Source organism: Sylvia atricapilla, chromosome 8, assembly GCF_009819655.1.
Source record: "Sylvia atricapilla isolate bSylAtr1 chromosome 8, bSylAtr1.pri, whole genome shotgun sequence".
Taxonomy (NCBI): Eukaryota; Metazoa; Chordata; class Aves; order Passeriformes; family Sylviidae; genus Sylvia; species Sylvia atricapilla.
The window spans coordinates 12,932,256-12,951,700 of record NC_089147.1 but is presented as its reverse complement, the minus strand read 5'-3'; the positions used below and the strand labels follow the sequence as shown (position 1 = coordinate 12,951,700).

Genomic DNA, 19,445 nt, shown 5'->3' with positions numbered 1-19,445 from the left:
TAAGAGAGATCTGACCAGATTATATGCATAGCAGATCCTCCTAGCAAAGTTTTACTTGATGACAAAGGCTTTTTAACCAATTCTTTACCTCTTGTCAGGTTAACCAGGTTCACTGTTCCTGAAACACAAGCTGAGCATCTTTGCCAATCAGGTGCCCACTTGACACCACTGTTTCTGAACAAGGTGTGGGTTTTGGATTTATAGGAAAAGCAGCAGAGGTTAACATCAAATTGCTTTGTAATTTGTAGGGATACCATCACTTCAAATCACAGGCATCTGCAAGTGTCTGTCATGTCTGCTATCTGTTCATATCTCTGTGGGTGTTTTCCATAACCAGAATGCCTGTGCATCATGTGTGAGACTGGATTTTATCTGAATATTGGCTTTTCACACAGTGGCACTTTGTGAGAGTGCAAAAGGGACAAAGGGCAATTAACTTCCTTGGATTTTGTGTTCTTGCTTATGTAATATAATGCAATTTAGCTGATCCCTGACCACCTTGTGCACTCCAGACATCTGTCATAGGTATATTTTGGTAATAAAATATCATGTAGCCACCCTTATCTTCAACAGATTGTTTTTGTGGTGGGTTCTTTATAAACACATTTGCAGTCTCTGAGAGTTCATTCCCTCCCTTATCTGCAGCAGGCCTTGGACTGTGTAGTTGGGCCCATCAGCAGCAGTGCTGCAACCCAGATAATTGCTTCATGTACAAAAGTATCCTTCTCTTGGAGATTCTCGAAGTTGACACTGTCTGCTGCATAATTGCCTATTGGCTTAGCCTATTATGAAAAAATCCATCTTCTAGGACCCCAGAAGGTATTTAGAGCAGCATTATCCCATGGAATCTAGAGGGAAGAGGAGAGCGAGGAAGATAAAAACCTTAAAGTCAATCCTAGTCACCCCAGCGCTAGTGTTGTTAGTTTTGGCAAATCCTGTCTCAACAGTAAAGCCAGCTGCCATTTTGGCATCGACACAGACAGACTTGGCATGATCCCCTCTGGCATCAAAAAAATGCTTCGTGGGAGCTGGCACCAAAGCTGTGAAACAAGGGTAAGTGAGGCCCAAGGGAAACGCCAAGCAAGCATGAGATGAGCACTAAAAATAGTGAGTTGCTGTCATTTGTAGAGAAATCAAATAGCACTTGTAAGAGTAGGGTATCCAAGATCTCCATCAAGGTTGTGCTGGAAAGCATCTTTGGGACAATGCATGTCTGTGATGATGTGACCAAAGGGCACACACAGGCTGTATTTTTGGTACCCACATGGTGCAAGACTCTAAAACTAGAACAGACGCTTACCGTCTTGATTCTGTGCTTAAGGGATCCTGTTACAGTCTGCAGACTCTGCCTTCTTCCCTGTCTGGAGCAGATCATCTCCTCTTGAGCCATTACCCAAGTCCTATTTGCATACATGGGCATCAGGAAGACAAGAGCTGTAGTGCCAAAAAGCAAGGAGCCAAGCTGGTGTCCCTGTACCACCCCGGATACACTTGCCCTCCTGAGAGAGTCTCGTCAAATATTTAACAGCTGAACTCCCCACTCCCTCCTCCTTCTCCCCGTCCCAGCAGGTTTAGAGAAAGCTGAGTAGGCTTTACGTGACTTCATTACCCACTCCAGACTAAAAGTGAAGCCTGACATGTTCATTTGGGCATCTCAGGTACCCAAAAACCTGGGAATGCTGAAGAGGCAGAATCAACCCTAGCTCTTTTGAAGCACTTAGCATCACTTCTCAGTAGGGCACTTTCAACCCTTTAGTCCCTCTGTGCCTCAGTAATGAAGTATTTGAAGCTTTTTAACACCTCTGGGCTTGGATGACAGACGGGTGTTGAAGGAGTGGTCATACAAAAGTAGATGATTCACATAGACTTTACAGTTGCATTGGTTTGGCCACAACTCTGTTGCTATCAAGAAAAGCACGCTGGATCTCTGGCTATCATTTGCTGCTCCATGGGGAAACAGCAGTGAGAACAATGTCACTGAGGGCTGGAAACCTCAAGCTACACTTAGGAAAGACTATTTTGATCTCAGAGAAGAGCCTGGACTTTTCATTGCTGCCGCTCTCCCATCAGTTGAACAGCAGAGTGAGTAGGAGTGTCTGAACAGCCTGGATGTGGTTGCTTTTATCTCTTCTGTCAGATGGGTGTTGGAGAGGACTCCTCTTGGTTATGTCCTCCACAACCACCCCTTGCCTGCTCCCTGCCCTTTCCTTGAGTGTCCCTAGGATAGCTTAATACAGAAGGCAGCTTCAGAGGAGGGGATTGCTTGTTGTATGAAAGTGCAAAGGGAAGTGCTTTACTGTTGTCATTTCTTCACCCACAAAGGAGCAGTGAAGAGGAGGACAGGCTCTCACTGAAATAGCAAATGATAGGGTGGATAGTGGCTTCCTCTGTAGTGCACACTATTTGAGTTCAGGGCTTACACCTGGCTTTTGGGTGGAGATGTGGCACGTATTTGTACTTGTCAGCTTGGCTGACAATTCTGTTTGGGATTCAGTTGGAATCAAGAGTCAATTGGAATCAAACATGAGCTGTTGCTGTTGGGGCTCTCATTAACACTGCGAATATTTTGAAGTGTACAGTCTCATCCCCCCTGGTTAACCAGTTAAGTTACTCAGAGAGAAAGGTTACAGCAGTGAGGTTGAAATGCACTGTCTTAATTTGCTTAACTTACTAAGCTGCAAAAGTTTTCTGCACTTCTGAATCACTGAGCTGACAGAAGTGATGGCCTGTGGGGAAGAGGCACAGCTTCTCACCACTGCAAGCCCTTGTACTTTGTTGCACATTAAAATTTATTGATCCATCAGTCAGATTGCAGTGCTAGCTCGCATGCCAGTTCAAACAGGTATGGTGTCTTTTCCTGAAATTATTCTCTGCTTTCTCCAACAAAGATTAAGATAGTTTTGCCTGAAAAATAGTAAATGCAATTACTCCAGTGTTCTTGTTTTGTAGTTGAAGTGCATGTGAATTGGGGGACCCACTTTACCCCTCTCCTAAATAATACCATAATATTAGAGTGAAAGGTTTGTTTTGGGCCACTTTTCCACTAAGCAAAAGAGTAGATATTCTAGGTCTGCAGGTCCTGGGAAGTTACCAGACTGACCTCCTCTTCTTGGTCCTCTGGAATTTGTTGATGGCATTCTTGGTAGGCAGTGCCAATGCTGTATGTTACTTGAACCCAGGACACCTGGTCCTCACACTGGAAAGTCATCATGATCTTGTAATGATATCATTAGGGTGGGGAAGGTGTCCTTCACTCTTCAGGGATCTACAAGTGCACAGGTGGGCAGACAGAAATGGTTTGTGGGCAGATGTAATATTGCATTGCTGTTCCAGCATTGGTGATCTCCCAGTGTCTCATGCTAATTTTGCTAGCAAACAAGTTCCTTTTAAAATATTTGCTGTCAAGGCAGATGGAGCTTGTTGTTCCTTGATATTGTCTTATTCTAGAGAAACAGATCTGCTTTTACACCTTTCTGTATGGTTCTTTCCTTTCTCTTTTCTTTATTCCCCAAACCATCTCCAAGATGGGGAAGGATAAAGTCACCATCGTTGAGGTTGCTTCTTTCACACTGTGTTTTGAGTGCATGCCAGATTTGTGAAGTCTCACTCCTAGCACCCAGAGCTGCAGGTTGACTAACAAAAATGGATAGCTGGTGCTGCAGAAACACTTCTGTTATCAACATGAAAATAACGGAGTGCACTGGGACAAGTGGAAGAATAATTAGATCAAATTGTTCCAACTTTATGGTCAACCTGTGTATGTAGCTGCTGAACTATGGTATTAAAGTTTAATCGAGAGGATATTACACATCATCTGTATTTACTGTTCAAAACCTCTCCCTGCCTTGGACTGTAATAGTGGGGCAACTGGAAGCAGCCTCATGTTTCAAGTCTGACAGATTTCAAGTGCACAAAATCAATTTTTGTTGCAACTGTGTTATCATAACCGGATCTCCTCAGGGTGTATCGAAATGAGTGCTATACCTTGCTGGGTTACTAGACCTGCTTGCAAGCATCTCCCATCAAACATGGAAAGCGACTCTAAAATGGCCCAAACAACTTCCATCATGTGTTTCACTTGCATGTTTATACCTGAGGTCATGAGGCACAGGGTGTTGGCCTGTTAAGGTACTGAGCAGCATCCTTTGCTTGACCTCATGTTTGGGGCAGATGGCATGTTCTGGAGCAGTATTACAGACTGGTAATGGGGCCTCTACACCCTCTTTTCCAGTAGAAACCTGCTCACCATTATTCTGTGGTAGGATCCATGCTGACATGCCAAAAAAGGACAGTTAGTGGCTGCCTAAACAAGCAAATTTTGAAAGTAATGTAGATCCCAAAATCTGTCCTGACATTAGTACTGATTTTTCAGAGCCCTCAAGAAAGTCATCTACTGTGTGAACAGAGTCAGGAACTGTGTGAACAAACCCACAAAACTTGTGTTTGTTTTGTTCATTTTATATTGGATAGACACACTCTTGTGCAGCCTTTGCAGATCTTAAATTCCAGGTTTGTATAAAGGAAGTGAACCCATGTTGAGCCTGCCTTAGAGCTGCTCTTGCTTTCATTAAAATAATTATTATTTCAGCTCTGGTTTCCCCCAAGCAGAGAGCAGTAGAAAATTAGAAGGGTTTTGGAAATGGACGATGAGCTGAAGGCTTTGGGAAAAGATTTTACATTAAGAGGATAGGGAAGATTGATATCCTTTATAAGAAGATAGCTAACAGGTACAGAGTAATGAATGGGTGAGAAGATGGATGAGGACTTCTGTTCCCACCTGCTAATAATATGAAAGTCAAATTAGAAAGTGGTGAATTCATTCCTGATGAAAGAAACTATTTGTTCATGACCACTGTCTATGAAACTTCCTGCCACTAGGCAGAGCTTTGGAGTAAGAACTTAGGAACTTAAAAAAAGAGGAGGGGGTAAAAGGATACCCGTTGGTGTATACAAAGCAATTGCAATGATTAGGAGAACCTAGGTGTTTTGCAAAGGTTCTAAGGATGTTGATCAGGGTTTTATAAGGGTATGAACTATCTTGTCCAGCTTTTTTTTTTTTTTTTTTTTCTCCTTTCTGTCCCTCTACAGGGCTTTTATTCCATAGTCGCCTATAGCAGAGTTGTGGAGCGTGTTACTGGCTGTTGTCACTCAGGGACTGCAAGAGAGGGTGGCTGCTCCTGCTGCAGTCGAATGTGGCAATGCCATTTTTGTGTCAGTCTTTCCAGGATTGCTAAGTTCACACATAAATTAGGATGCTTTTGCTTTTCCACCAAGTTGCTGCTTTTAATAGTCCTTCACAACTTGTTTTAGATCTAGAATGATGCTTTGCCTTTTGAGTGTGTGCTGGGGGAGAGGCGGGTGATTAAAGTTAGCTTCCTTCTGACAGCAGGGGTTTAGAAACTGCTGCATTGGCTCAGCTCTTGGATCTGCCTAGTCCAGAGCTCTGGATAGCAACAGCCAAAATCGGATGTTTCAAAGGCCAGTGCAAGGCCACAGAACAGATTACTAAAACAGAAAGCTGCCCTTTTATATCACTGGTGTTTGTCCATAGAATTGGAAAAGCAAAGGTTGAGAGTTTGATCCAAGAGCACAAAAGCTGGAAAATCCCATTGCCTGGCTGATGCTTGTTAATGGTGATGTTTTGTATCCTCCAGGAAATTGCTTCCTTGCTTGTTTTCTCTTTGGGAAATCAGGGATGTTAAACAGCAGTTTTAGATGGTGCCTTTAAGTTGGTGTAAAAATAAGTAATGCTTGTGTGTAGCCTCACAGCCCAGTTGTGGAGGGGACACACAGAATGGGGTTCTCATTTGGGAAACCACTCTGGGCTGGACTGACAGAAAGGCAGCATTGGTGGTCACTGAGTGGTTCTGGCATGTGCAAAAATGGGTGTCTTTTTCTGACACTGCTGAAAGCTGTCTAGCTGTTGGGTGGTAAGGGGTGTCTGTCCTGCTTTTCAAATTTTTTTTTTAGTTTTCTCTTCATTTTTTCCCCTCCTCTTTCAAATTAGAGTTTGCCAGAATTTTATATGATTTCTCTCTTTCTTCTCAAGTACTGAAATTACTATTAAAACTGCTACTAAAAAAGGCATTCAGTGAACTCACTGTGAAAAAAAGTATATTCCTTTTCTTGTCATATATTTTAATGTGTTGGGCTCCAAAGCCAAAGAGGCCAAAAGCCAGGGGAGTTTGTCCTCTGTCTGATACCTATGGAGCTGCTGCTGGGGCATACGGGAGTGGCCATGGTGTCCCAGTCCGTGTCCCCCCCTTCCCCCGACAGACGAGGACAGCTGCTGATTAAAGAGAAGCACGAAAAGAAGAGGTTGCTGAACTTTCAAAGTGGAGGTAGAAAAGGGAGTTAAATTTAGATTACCTTCTGCAGTGTCATCTTCTGCACCACTGTGGAACTTGCTGTACTCCTTGCTTGGGGGAGGACAAACAAGACATGCCATCCTGGGCACCAGATGATAAATTTGTTTATAAGGCTTAATTGTCCCTTGGCATGAAAATGTGAAATGAGCTCAAGTAGAATGAGAAACCTTTTGACAGGTCTAGTCAGTTTTTCCTTGGGGAAAGTTGGGTTTGAAACCCCTTCCCATCACCTGTCTGAGGCTGGAGGGATCCAATCCTGATCCTTCTGAAATCAGGGAAGTTGTTGCCATTTCTTTAGAGGGACAGCTGTTGTCTGGAGGGGCTGAGAGTTGAAAAATGCTGTGAGTCAGAAAAAGTGGAACTGTGGTGGCAAGCAGAAGGTGGCATGGAAAGTGCTTTGGATCTGTGAAGGCTACCCAGGTCCCCAGGGGTCTGGAGAAACCATGGTGGTGGCTTCTTGGACTCCAGTGCTGTCCAGCAGGCAGCATCAAATTTAGCTTTCTCCTCTGAAGTAGATGAATGGTCTATTTTTGCTTAGCGAGATTTAATCATCACCACGCTGTTGGTTCATGACAACATTTTTAATAGACTGCCCTCCATTGCAGCATCCCCTTAGCAAGGAGGAGAGCACCTTTGCACTTCTGCTCCACCAGGGCTCCCTGACAGGTCCCATTTGCAGCGACCTGGTCTCATCACCCAGCCGCTTAGCAGTCTTACAGGTTCAGGGCTACCTTTTTTTTTTTTTTTTTTTTTTTTTTTTTTAAATGGGGACGGGTTTTGAGTTTTTAATTTTTGTTTTTGTTTTGTTTGATATTTGGGGGGGGGGGGGGGGGTTGTGTGTGTTTTTGTGTTGGGGGTTTGTTTTTGGTCTTAGTTTTTTGGTTTGGGGTGGGTTTTTGTTTTTTTTTTTGTTCGGTTTTGTTATGGGGGTTTTTTGTTTTGTTTTGTGGGTTGTTGTTTTTTTTTCAGAACTGCCCGACCTGATGTCATTTCCCTCTTGCGAACACCCTGGCTGGGCTGCGTCTGAGATATGTCACAGGGAGTGGGAGGAGGAGGAGGGGGAGCCAGCGAGTGCGTGCAGTGTCCCAGGACCCTGTTTACTTAGCATTCCCAGCTGAGGAAGCCCTGGTTTAAATAGGATCGGAGGAGCGGGCTGCCCACAGCAGATGAAGAAATGGTTGCTGTGGGGCTTTAAATTCCTGCCTTCCCATGTGCTGGCGTGGAGGATGAGCCTGCAGAATGCCTTTCCTCCTGGGTCTCAGACAGGTAACCAACCGGCTTAAGTGTGGTGGGAGCTGCTCGCTCAGGTGGAGGACGTGACTGATTATTTTTATTTTCATTTCCCCCATCTCTAAGGATATGATTTCTGACTTTCCCAAAACGGAACTGTACAATCAGCACTTCCCCACCCGTGGTGTGTGATCGGAGAGCGCAGTTGTGCTAGAGACGCTTTTTATTAGCAAGGAAGGAGCAAAACTGTGAGCCAGGGGTAGAAACTTCCTTCTTGTTGTTGGAGGCTTTGCAGCAGGGAGACTCTTTGTGTTGTGGTCCTGTGCAGTTTTTGTTTGGTGGGGTTTTAGGGTGCTTTCTCCAGTCCTTTAAATGGAATTGCGTTTGCATTTCTTAAAAACATGCCAGACTTTGAACTGTTTTCTTGTACAGGCATTATTTTGTATGTAAAACTGTGGATTTTTGAAAAAAAAAAAAAGAAAAAAAGAAAAAAAAAGAAAAACAAAAAAAAAAAAGGGAAAAAAAACCAGAAAAAAACCCTAGAAAATATCCAGAAAGAGTATTTATATGTGTGTGTGTGTCTGTGTCTAATCTCTAACGAAAGTCACCAGATGGAAAATGGTAACGTGCTGTGACCCACAGCTTTGGTGATTTTTAAATTGTTTTGAGAGTTTGAGCTTGAACAAGAAACTTGGGATAATTTAATAGCTGGTAATATCGAGTGGAATGAGAAATGGTAGCAACTGCCCAGCTGCTCTCTGCTGGAGGAGGTGCCAACTATGTGTTCCTAGGCTGGGGAGAGCAAACCCTTTTTTTGGTTTGGGAGGCACGTCTGTAGGGGAATCTTAACTGTAAGCTCTTCCCAGCACTGCTGTGATCTGTAATCCACAATAAATATATATTGAATGATATCAGAGTGCTGCTTGCAGTTTCTGATTTAGAATTAAGAAGTTGAGATTGGACCAACTACCTACTTTCGGTTATTTAGCTGTGCTAAAAGACTTCAACGAGCTGCTGAGTAAACAGTGCTGTCTCTTTTTTCTTATCAGTTCAGTTTTGGTGAAAGGCAGCTCTCTCCCCACCCCCACACTCCCCCATCCAAAAACAGTTTTACATAAGAAACTACCTCTAGCACAATGACCTTCTGTGATTGGTGCAATAGCTATAAATAATAGTTCACTTGTTAGCGCTCAGGGCAGAGAGACTTGCCTTAAAAACTCGGAACTGAACCAGAGGGGGAAATTCAGGCACAAAGACTGGATGAATGGCTTTAGGTAACTCAAACTGTAGTGAGATGTAGCTGCCTCAAGTGCTGGGATTGCTTGAGACTCATGGCTGTGTTTTTCTCTAAAGTTCCTGGTTTTAAATAATTCATTTTGGTTTAGAGATGTGTTCAGTGCAGTTGGTGTGCTGCATAAGGTGTAAAAGTAGAAGTTATGTGTAATTTGGCTTCATTTGCTGGAACAGTGAACATCTGGTTGTCTCAGTGGATGGATGGTACTTTTTTCTCTGCTGGTGACTTTTCAGCAGCGATACAGGCATTTACAGGAAGCTGGAAAAAAAGGTATTACCTCAAGAACACGAGCAAAGTTCTTGACTATTTTTATCCACTGATAAAGGATATAGTGGGTAACTTGAGAGCTGCTTGAACTTTTCTTAGTTCTAATAATTTTTAATCTTAAAAAAATTAAGTGTGATTGTGTCCTGCATGCAAATACTATTCAGAAATTTCTTTTTCCAGGGGTTGTTACTGAACAGTGCTGTTTAATTGAAAGTGTGGGAGGAATTCAGGAACATCTCATCACCTCCATTGTTTCTTGGTTTTTACTTGGTACATTTAGACTGTAAACACATGGCTGTCTGGGATGCCCTTTGTTGTTCTCACTCGACACAAGGGATGCTGGTCCTGGATTGCAAGCTCAGGGAAGAGGTGCTGAGGGGGGTGCCCTCCCATGAGCTGTGTGATGAGGATGGAAGGATCATAATGAGACCTTTGGCTCCCCAGGACCAGCACCCCTTGCTCTGCACCCCTGGACTGCACTGAACAGCTCCTTTCCCTGGGTCTGCCTTCGTTTCTTCTTTGGGCACCAGCAGCATTGTAAGCATTGCAGATGGACTGCCAAACACCTGGTAAAAGATGTCTGGTTGATTCTGGGGTTTGTAATTGTTGCAGTGGGAATGATATTTAAATGACTAAAAAGCTAAGTCAGCAGTATCTGACATCAGTGCAATGTGGGTGTTTAAAGCTCCCATCCAAGGAAACATGATTGTAAAGGTTCTCTGCTTTTAGTTTTAAGTGAATATTTCCTCCTAAAGTTGAAGCTCGAACACATTCACGTAGTTCACTGCATAAATGAAAAAGAAACAAAAAAAAATTTTTTTAAAAGATGTTAGATTTCGAAGGTTTTAGTTTTAACTGGTTGAGGTCTTCAGCATGGTCTTCTGTTTGGTCGTTTAAACCAGCAAAATGCAAGAAGGCCTCCTTAGAGCTGTGGTTTCCCAGAAGTCTAGAAGTGTGTATCTTTAACGTGAGAGGGCTGAAGACTGCAGCTGGGAAGCTTCTAGCAAGGGGTGAGGAAGTAAACATATGGTGCTTAAAACACTAATGTGTAGTTTTCAGAATCTGAAAGTGAAACTTGCAATAAACAAAAGCGAAACCAGCTCTTACTGAAATATATCAAAGTGTCCATGATCTGTGAAAGAACAGTGTCCCTTTAAAGATATTTCGCCAGGATAAATGGATGCAACAAACCAATTTGTTCCTCATATAAAGGTTAATAAAACCTTGGAGGTTCTGCATTTGCTGGGGGTGAGGATGGGTCTGCTGTGGCTGATTAATCATGGTAATCTAAATATAATTCTCCTGATGCTGGCATTAGTGAAGCAATAAATGTTGTGGATTAGAATTCCCATTTTGGAGATCTTTATTGTGTCTGAGTCAGCTCAGAGGCATCATTCCTCCTCCACTTATTATTCTCTTAAGTGTTTGGTTATTTGCACTTACTACACTTTTTTTTTTCCACATTCAGCAAAACAAAATTTGTGGTGGGTGACTTATGAAGAAGTGCCCAGACTTGATTTATTTCCTGACCTCAGCTGTCTGTCATAAGGCAGGCTTACAGGAATCTATCCCCTGTTCTGCTGGCAGGGTCTGGCACATGAGGTTCCAGTAACTGCCAGCAGTCAAAGCCACTTTCATCTTTGGCAATCTTAGATACTTTTGTTAATGTTAAATTGAACCCACCAAAGACGTGACACTTGCTCAGATGGTGGATTTTTGCCTTTATGTTCCAAAGGCCTAACAGGTGTAATGTTTGTGAAGACAGGAGAGGTCTGGAGGCTTTGGTGCAGGCTCTGCCACACTGGTGTCTGTGCCTCCTGAGCTGCCCTGATGATCCAGGGCTCCCCAGCAGTTCTGCCTGTCCTTGCTGTGATCCCACCTGCTGTCCTTCTCTGAAAGGATCTAGTGAGTTTTTATTTAATATTAACTTCGATTGGGAACTGGGGGGTGGCTGGCAAACCAGGAATTGTAGTGAACCCTGTGGCAAGATTGGACATCCCAGCCTAGTATTTTCAGTAGCAATTTTAACTTGCTACCACTTGAGTGCTTTATCTGACAGAGATCATTTTCAGCTTTGTAGCTCTGTGTTTGCATTCTCATGAGCTGTTGCTGATGCACTTCGCTAACCAAGACTAGTGATAGTCTGATATGTGAGATTGAGTAACAGCCAAGTGGGAACTAATAAATAGTGGATATCAAATAGTTGTTTCTGACATATATAATATAGTGACGACCACTTCAATCCTGTTAGACAGAATGCTTAAAGAATATATATGATTCAAATAATGATTGTGAGTTACTGAAAATACATACTTCAATGCATTTTTCTGAGAATAGTGTCACTTGCTTAAATCCATCCTGCTTGTTACGGGTGCGGCTGGGTACTGAGAGCAAGGGACTGCTGCCTGCAATTAATGAGATTAGTGAAATAACTAGGTCAGGATTTTGATTTATTATTAAATAGATGCTTATTACCAAAGTCCCTATGAGAGCTGTGAAACCAGAAGGTCTAGAGTGGTCACAGGTTGAGCCCAAGTCCTGTTAAAACCAGTTGTATCTTGCCCTTCAGCAGATGCCATTTTGGCAGTCTCCCTTCATCCTGTTGCTGGGCTTTTCTCTAAGTCCCTCTGTCTGTATGCCTCTTATTCAGGCCTTTACTCACCCTTGTTATCCTGTTGTTATTCTCTGTCTCTTCCTGTTAAAGTAGTAATTTGCTGTGTAGTGCCTTGACAAATGCTGTAGTGAAGTTTGGAGAAATTAGGGAATCAGTGTAGGTAAAAATAACCTGGCTATCCTAGGAGACAGGAATGCCTATAAACTGCTGTAAGTAAATGCAAGTCACATTTCTGAGTGTTTCCCAGGGTATTACCAAGGTTAGGATGAATGGATACACTGGCAGTTTGAATGACACATAGAGGCCACATAAAGGTGGTCCTATTCAGGGTAATGGAGCCTGGATTTCTGTGGAAAGAGAAGGCAGAGCAAAAAGCTAAAATGGTTATTAGATTTCGTGATACTGGCCACTGCTGGTTTTGGTTACCTGATTAATGCCAACTGAGGAGTCAACTTTTGTAGGTGGTTGGCTGCCAACTATGCACTTCTGAGCGTGGGCTGTGGTGTTTGTTGCTGCAGTTGCACATATTAATTTTCAGCTTGGAAAAGAGCCACACTAGCCTGGAATTTGCTCATCTTCATCTTTCTCCCTTCTGACTTAGCAACAGTGTGTACCCAGGTTAACTGATTTTTGAGAGTAGAAAAGAGAGAAGTGCCTTGATCCTTTTATTGTGATGGAACTCCACTGTCAGTCAGTTACTTCCCTTCATTTCCAACATTGGCTTCAGATGAAATTAATCCTAACAGATTTACAGCTATTAAACCCAACCATTTACTACTGAAAACCTTTACAAAAGTAGGGTAAGGAGGTCTGTTTCATCCTCCCTTGCAGTGAGTAGCAGCTCAGTCAACCTACAGACCTTCATGAATGCCTCTTGTCTTGATTGTGCCACAGATTTTGACCTTTAATTTGTCACATAGACCTCCAGTAGAGGTCTAATACTAAACTGAAAGGTGAAGAGAATAATTGGCTTTTTTCCTTGGCACTGACATAGCGGTTTGCTGTGGCTTCAGACGTGACAACATACAGCACTGCCTTGAGTTCTCTCCTATCTACCACTGCTGGATATTTTAAGGAAGAGCACTTGACAGCAAAAGTGGACTACTGGCAGAGTTGTGGAGTAGCCAGTATGGTTGTGAGTTTATCACAAATGCCAACTATCAAAAAGAAAATAAGCAAAAAAAAGAATTTTACTCACTGTTACTTTTTAAAGTTTATGACACAAAAACTAATCCAAAATGCCACATCTTAATACAAAGAGACTCTCAAAATGCACCAGGTAAGGTCTTCAGCTCAGCCAGTTTCATGACAAAGAGCCTGTACCACATATCATAAATTGTTTCTGTTGGACTGGACCGGGAGGGTGCACGCTCTACACGTCTGCAGAGTGTTATCCCAAAAGCTCCTGGCTTTTTTGTGTGTCAGGGACTGAGTGCTTCCAGTGTCTCAGATAAGCTCTTGAGATGGTACCACGGAGGCAGTGATGCACATGCAGCCTTGGGTACATGCTGATTTGCGGGACAAAGTGAACCCCCTGAAACTAGCTGGGAATCTCCTAGGCTTTGCAGGTGGAAAATAATGGATGGCATATTCTGGCTTCTTAGTCCTGAAACAAGACTATTCAGCATTAATGGAGTTGAATGCTCTTTGAGGATAGACCCGTGTAGATCCTGCTTAGTAATCCTGCCCAGAGGCATCTACAGTTAGCTGAACAAAGGCTGGTGAGGAGGGATGTACTTGCTTGCCTGGACAACAGGAAAACAAGACTCCTTCAGCAGGGAAGCCCATTCTAGAATCTAATATCCACTGGCTATTGGGGAAGAAAGTGCTTTGGAAAGAAACCCTTCCTCTTCCTTGTTTTCCTAAGGCTACCTTAAAAATATTCCAAAACCCCTCTGTAGTGGTTCAATAAAAACTCCATGCTGGTAAGAATGACTAAAAATTACCATTACAAGTGCTGCTTGCAATGGAAATTCGAAACAAAGGCATGTCAATAAAATATGAGTGCTCCAACTTTGCTTCTATGCGATTTTTTTCCACCATATATTTTTTCCTTGTCTATAAAATAACTCTTTCAGCCCTGTGCCTTTGTCTATGGCTCTTAGTGTGAAAAAGGAAATAGTATGCTTTCATAGCACAAGCACTTGGGATATTGTTTCCAGGAGACATTTAGACTCTAGATAACTGTATTGCTGATATATCTTAAGTAGTTAGTTTGGCAGCCTATGACACAAAGAATGTATGGTAGAAGGAAGTAGAAATGATAAAATGCTGCTGGTATGAAAGGTGTAGCCTGAGGTTTAAATAGAAAGTAAAGTCAGATCAAACAGCTTGGAAGTAGGTAGAAACTTCCTAACAAAGAATGTCACAGTGTCTGTCATGGCCAGGGTGGCTCTACATAACCTCTTCCTTGACTTGCAAAAAAGTAGCAAACTGTACAGTGGCTCAGCTTTTCACAGAAATGAGTCTTGACTTAAGAGAGGAAAGGAGACTGAAACACTTGTTCCAAACGAGTCACCTGCAATGTATCCCAAAACAATGCTCTCCTTGTGCCAGAATCTTTCCCTAGTAGACTTCTATTTGTGAATATCTGTTGCCTTTACCTGTTACCTCTTTCCCTGTGCCAGGCTGTGTAACCCAGTGTTAGAGGTAGCCATGCTCTGGGCAGTGGTAGGACCATGTGACCTGCTGGGATCCTTTCCAAACCAAATTATTCCTTGATTCTGTGAAACTGTTTGGAACACACAGGTGACAGTTCTGGGTCTGACATGTGGCCCCCGAGTCTGACAGCTCTGTGTTGCCAAAAGCCTGTTGGTGACTGGGCTGGCAGAGGGTTGCAGAAAGGCTCCAAAATGAGCTGCTTGGGCTTTGAGGAGCGTGGCTGGTGGTCAGCACTGCAATGACTTCAGAACCCCTGGCTGTTCTGAACTGTGGGAGCTGAAAGCCAGCTCTGGGACTATTTGAATGTACAGTCACGTGTGTGCATTAGCAGGGAAGACCATTTGTCTTGGTCAGTGTGTAAAGAAGCTCTGGACAGTAAGATTTAAACTCTGTTGTAGATGGGAAGCAGGATGTTGTTGCCTGAGACTTATCTCCAGGAACAACCTGCAGAACACCATCCTAGCTGCTCAGGATCCTCTGTTGAGAATGTACTGAAACACCTTTGGGCCAGCTGGGTTAGCAAGGAGCAGCCCTGCACATAAGAATGTGTGGAAAAGTCATTTCAAATATAATGAGGTTGGCAAGAGGGAGTCAGTAAGTTCAAATAAAAGGATGGTGTGATTAAAGTGTCTGAAATCAGGACTGTTGCAAGTTTTTAAGTGGGAAAAATATAGTTGAAGATGTTATGGGTTGCTGCTGCCCAACACACTGATTTTTTCCTTATTGCTACTCTTTGGAGCAGGCAACACTGAGTGGATGAAATTTTTGGGTAGTAAACCAGAAATGGTCAAAGATGGATCGAGTGTGGTGATGGAGAGGAGATCATGAAATGGTACTGTGTGACTGATTTTTCACCAGCTCCATGTGATTCATTTGCTGGTTCAGCAGATCACATCGATCTTCATGTGTCACAACCACAAACCTCAGCTAGTCATTCTCTGACTAGAGCACTATCAACAGGATTGCAATTTTGCAATGGCATTTTAATTTCTTAATTCTCTTCACATGGGAGCCAAAATCTATGCTGTTCATCAGTTACATTAGCTCTGCAAGGCCAACGAAAATGAGGAAAAATGTAAATAAACTAATAAGAACAGATAAGAGAATAGATGTGTCTGTCCTATTTCTAGTTTTCTGCTGGCTAAAATTACAATTTTTGGAGTGAATAGAATGCTTGCAGCAGAAAATGCTCTGCTAGCTCAGCAGTGTCTCCTGATAGTTGCTACCAGTTTGAGACAGAAACACTTCCTTACTGTATAAGAAAATGGCATTTCTACTGTTGACATGCCAACATCTCAAGAGAAGAACCAAATGTTTGCTTTAGCTGCCTGTAGTAGTTGGACTGGTCTGTCTGGCAAAATGTTCATCTCTTCCTGAAAAATAGAGGCAGGTAATCCTTTGGCTTGTTGTCTCTGTGGGTGAGTTTTAAAGGTTCTTTCTAGAGCCTTTTGTGGAAATCATATCCATGAAAGGAAGGGAAGCAGTACATCGTATGCTGAGTTGTGTTTGCTGAATTGTGCCCTCACATCAAAACTCTTTCAAAAGTTGGTGTGACTTCTTAGGAGAAAAGAAGCACCATGGAGATCTTTCTTGCTGAGCCACAGATGGCAGGAGGTTGTTCTGCATTTGGAAGTTAAGTTATGCTGCTGTGATTTGGGTCCTCAGGTGAGAGACCTGTGTTGGGGAAGTGTGGCTCCAACTAAGATGCTGTGTGGTGGGGAAATGCTGGTGCTCCTCCAGGTCCCCAAATACACTGAAAACTTAGTGCAGGACTCTTCTGCATTGCAGCTGCTGTCTCACATCACTTGTTCAGTGAGGTGGTTCAACGTTTGAAATGCACTTGGTATTTTGCATGCTCCATGGAGGTTTGTGAGAAGTGTGGCCACAGTGCATTCACATAAAAGAGAACAATGCCGTTCAGCCAGTGCTAGGATCCATAAATACACACCCCTGTCACCTACTGGTGGGGTTTTGTTGGGCTTTAGTGGGTTGGTGTTTTCTTATTTGCAAGTTGATACTTCCAAAATTACTTTTTTCAACACAGCTTTCAGTATAAGCGTACCCACATTTTTGTTTCCTTATAATAAATTTCAAGTGAAAGAAAGTGAAAATAAAAACTTTGTTACAGTGGTTTTAATAAAGATTTGTTTCTTAAACTTCATAGGGTTCTTTGAACTACTGTGCTGCTCCAAAACCTATTAGAGGATGTACAAACCGCAGCCTGCAAAATGCTTCTGTTTTCTTGTGTTTTGTACGTTTTCCCAGCCATGTTTTCAGACTAGCAGGAAAACACAGACTTCTTGGAAGTGGTGCACCATGTGGGGAACTGAGACCTCACGCTGTAGACCTTTTCCATGTCAGGTGTCTTGAGGACCCGCTGGGTGATACACTACAGCTGATTTGGCTCTGGTTCTCGACTGCTTTGCTATTCCAGGAAGAAGTTTTACAGGAATGCTGATCTTACATAAAGCACATGGCTAATTTTGAAGGAATCATTTTAGATAAGAATCTTGCAGGAACATAATGTAATTATGATTTAGATCTAAATGAATCCAAGCAGTCTTTTCTCAAATTTTAATGTTCCATTTATGAATGCGTTTCCTCCACTCAGCATTCAGCCCCAGTAATACAGTGATATTGTGTACAATGTGGAACAAATGTCATCTCTTCTTTTAAGAGAGTCCCTGGCTCCCAAAATGTGGTAACTTTTAGTGGAAAAGGAGAGGGATGATGAGACAGCAGTGCTGACTAGATGATAAAACAGTGTAATTCATGGCTGTGGAGATATGGGGGTTTTCTTCTGAATGCTCCTTTGTGTTTTTGGTGGTCCTTAGATGTCTTCTAACCTCCTTATGTATTTTAGAGTTTCCAAAGACCATAACTTGTACTTTCCAAATGCTTGTAGATCATTGAGTAAAACATTTACAAAAGATACTGACAAAGCATCTTAAAAGTGTGTCTGTTTAATTTTAGGACAAGGAAACCTGCATGGGTGTCAACAATCAAAGTTACATATGTGAAACGGGCCACTGTTGTGGACAATCCCAGTGTTGCAACTACTACTATGAACTCTGGTGTAAGTCCTTCCATTTTGTATGGCTTCCCTTCCTAATCTGCATGGCTCTCATACCATACTACAGGTCTGGCTTGTGTTCCGTGGGGTTTTGTATTCAGCCCTTGTTGTGCATTGCCATTGCATTTCGCTGCAGCACAATCCAGAGCTGATATGATGTGACTAGGAAATAGGGTCATCACAGTGGGTGCCTTCTCAGGAGTAATGGGTCATCTTGCCACTGTTGTTTGCTCTTCTCACTGATTTGGGTACTCAAGATGACAGACATTGTACAGGAGTAGAGGAAACCAGCTTGAGGGAGAAATGCCATACACACAACACTAGAGCTTGACAGTCAAACAAGGAATTAATTCAGTGTCTTTCATCTTGTTGGTTTAGTTCTTTGCAAGCACAACAAGTTTAAATCCGGTATATCTTTTTAGAGATGTCCTTTCAAGGAGGAGGGCAAGGGTGCTTATTCTCTTCAGGACTGTTTGGAGTAGAGAGAGTTTTGGGTAAATCCTGTGGGTTTGCAGTGCCTGAAAGCTGTGCTGTGAGGAACACATATTTCCCATTGCAACCCTTCTCATTCCCTTTTTCCTAAAATGTGAGATTTAAAAATATCAAAGTTTCCAGTGAATGTAATGAGTGACTGTACCTGCTGAATTAGATGACAGCAGGCAGGTCAAAGCAGGTAGGTGGTCAGCAAAACTTGATTAAGATAAGTGGAAAAATGGCAAGTTGAAAGCATAAGAAAGTAATAAATGCTGAATTTTAAAGGAAAACTTAAGCTTGTTCAGTCTAATGGTGTCTTCTTTCTTGAGGAGGAGCACAGAAAGTTGAACATTGATGTTGAGCTATTGTACTGCCCCACACCTAAGCTGGGAGGGCATCTCTGCTTCTGGAATTTGGAAATGGTGGTGCTCTGAACATTGTACCTTTACATTAGAGACCGGAGATACTTTCTTACCACACCCAATGGTATCTTCTAGTTTTAATGCAACTGTGGTTTCTACTTACTCCCTCTCTTGTGCCCACAGTTTCACTTTCCCAAAGTAGCCTGTGTGTGGAAATGTGTTATACATACAAAGACTGTCACTTAACCTGGATCCAAGGACAGGAATAGCTGGCACTTCATCCTTTAGTCTAGAAAGGTGCTTTTACTTCTCAAATTAGCCAATGAAGTATGGAGGATGTGGTTATAAACTGAACACGACTCTATAGTAAGCATCTTCAAGACACACGGTGCTTTGACTCCAGTGGCTGGCTGTGTCGATACTAATGGCAGGATTTTAATGTATTGCAGACCTTTTACAGCAGACTTATTTTCCAAGATGTCCAAACAGTTCAAGAAACAATGCAGGATAGGGGGCCAGGGGGCAGCTCCAAGGACCATAGCAGGCTGAGAAACAGACAGGAGTATGTTGGAGCCTTGGAGTGCCTGGATCAGACTGTAGCAGTCAGCAGCACAGGCAGGACAGATGGCAGGAATTTGTTCAGACTAGAAGTGAATGCATGGACAGAGCAGAGTGGGGAAGGTCAAACCCAGTTTTGCTTTGTGTGGGTGGGAATGTAGAGGAAGATGCATGTGTGCAAAGGCTTACAGGCTCCTTGGCAAGCAGGATCTAAATTGAGCAGCAGTGTGGGGTGCAGCTGCACGCTGGAGCTGGTGGCACAGTCTCCATCTTTCTCCCATGGACATCTTGGAAGGGAGGCTTAGTTAAATCTCATACAAACTGTCTGGTCCAAGCAATAGGCCCCCTGCCATTTTAATGGGATAGTTTAGCTGTCTTTGTGCTCTCAGTATGGTACAGAGTTTTATACTTGGCCATGCCTGGCTGCATCATAAGAGTTCTTGGAAGACAAAACCAGATTTTGTTAGAAGGAGACAGAATATTAAAGGCTTGTTTTTAGAGCAGACTCACAGGTCACCCTGAGATCATGGAGTAAACGTGTTGG

General features: G+C 42.8%; 1 protein-coding gene across 3 annotated transcripts in view; it reads left to right on the top strand.

Moving 5' to 3' along the window:
* Nucleotides 1-19,445, top strand: part of WBP1L (WW domain binding protein 1 like) — a 58,686-nt gene that overhangs the window by 26,553 nt on the left and 12,688 nt on the right. Inside the window, exons 1-2 of one of the 3 annotated variants that reach the window (XM_066323639.1) lie at nt 7,335-7,634; nt 17,408-17,510. In XM_066323639.1, coding sequence (XP_066179736.1) covers nt 7,608-7,634; nt 17,408-17,510 — 130 coding nt within the window. In that variant the 5' untranslated portion in view covers nt 7,335-7,607. Of the gene's footprint in view, nt 1-7,331; nt 7,635-17,407; nt 17,511-19,445 lie in introns of those variants that run through there. The other 2 variants (XM_066323638.1, XM_066323640.1) reach the window with 2 other exon arrangements.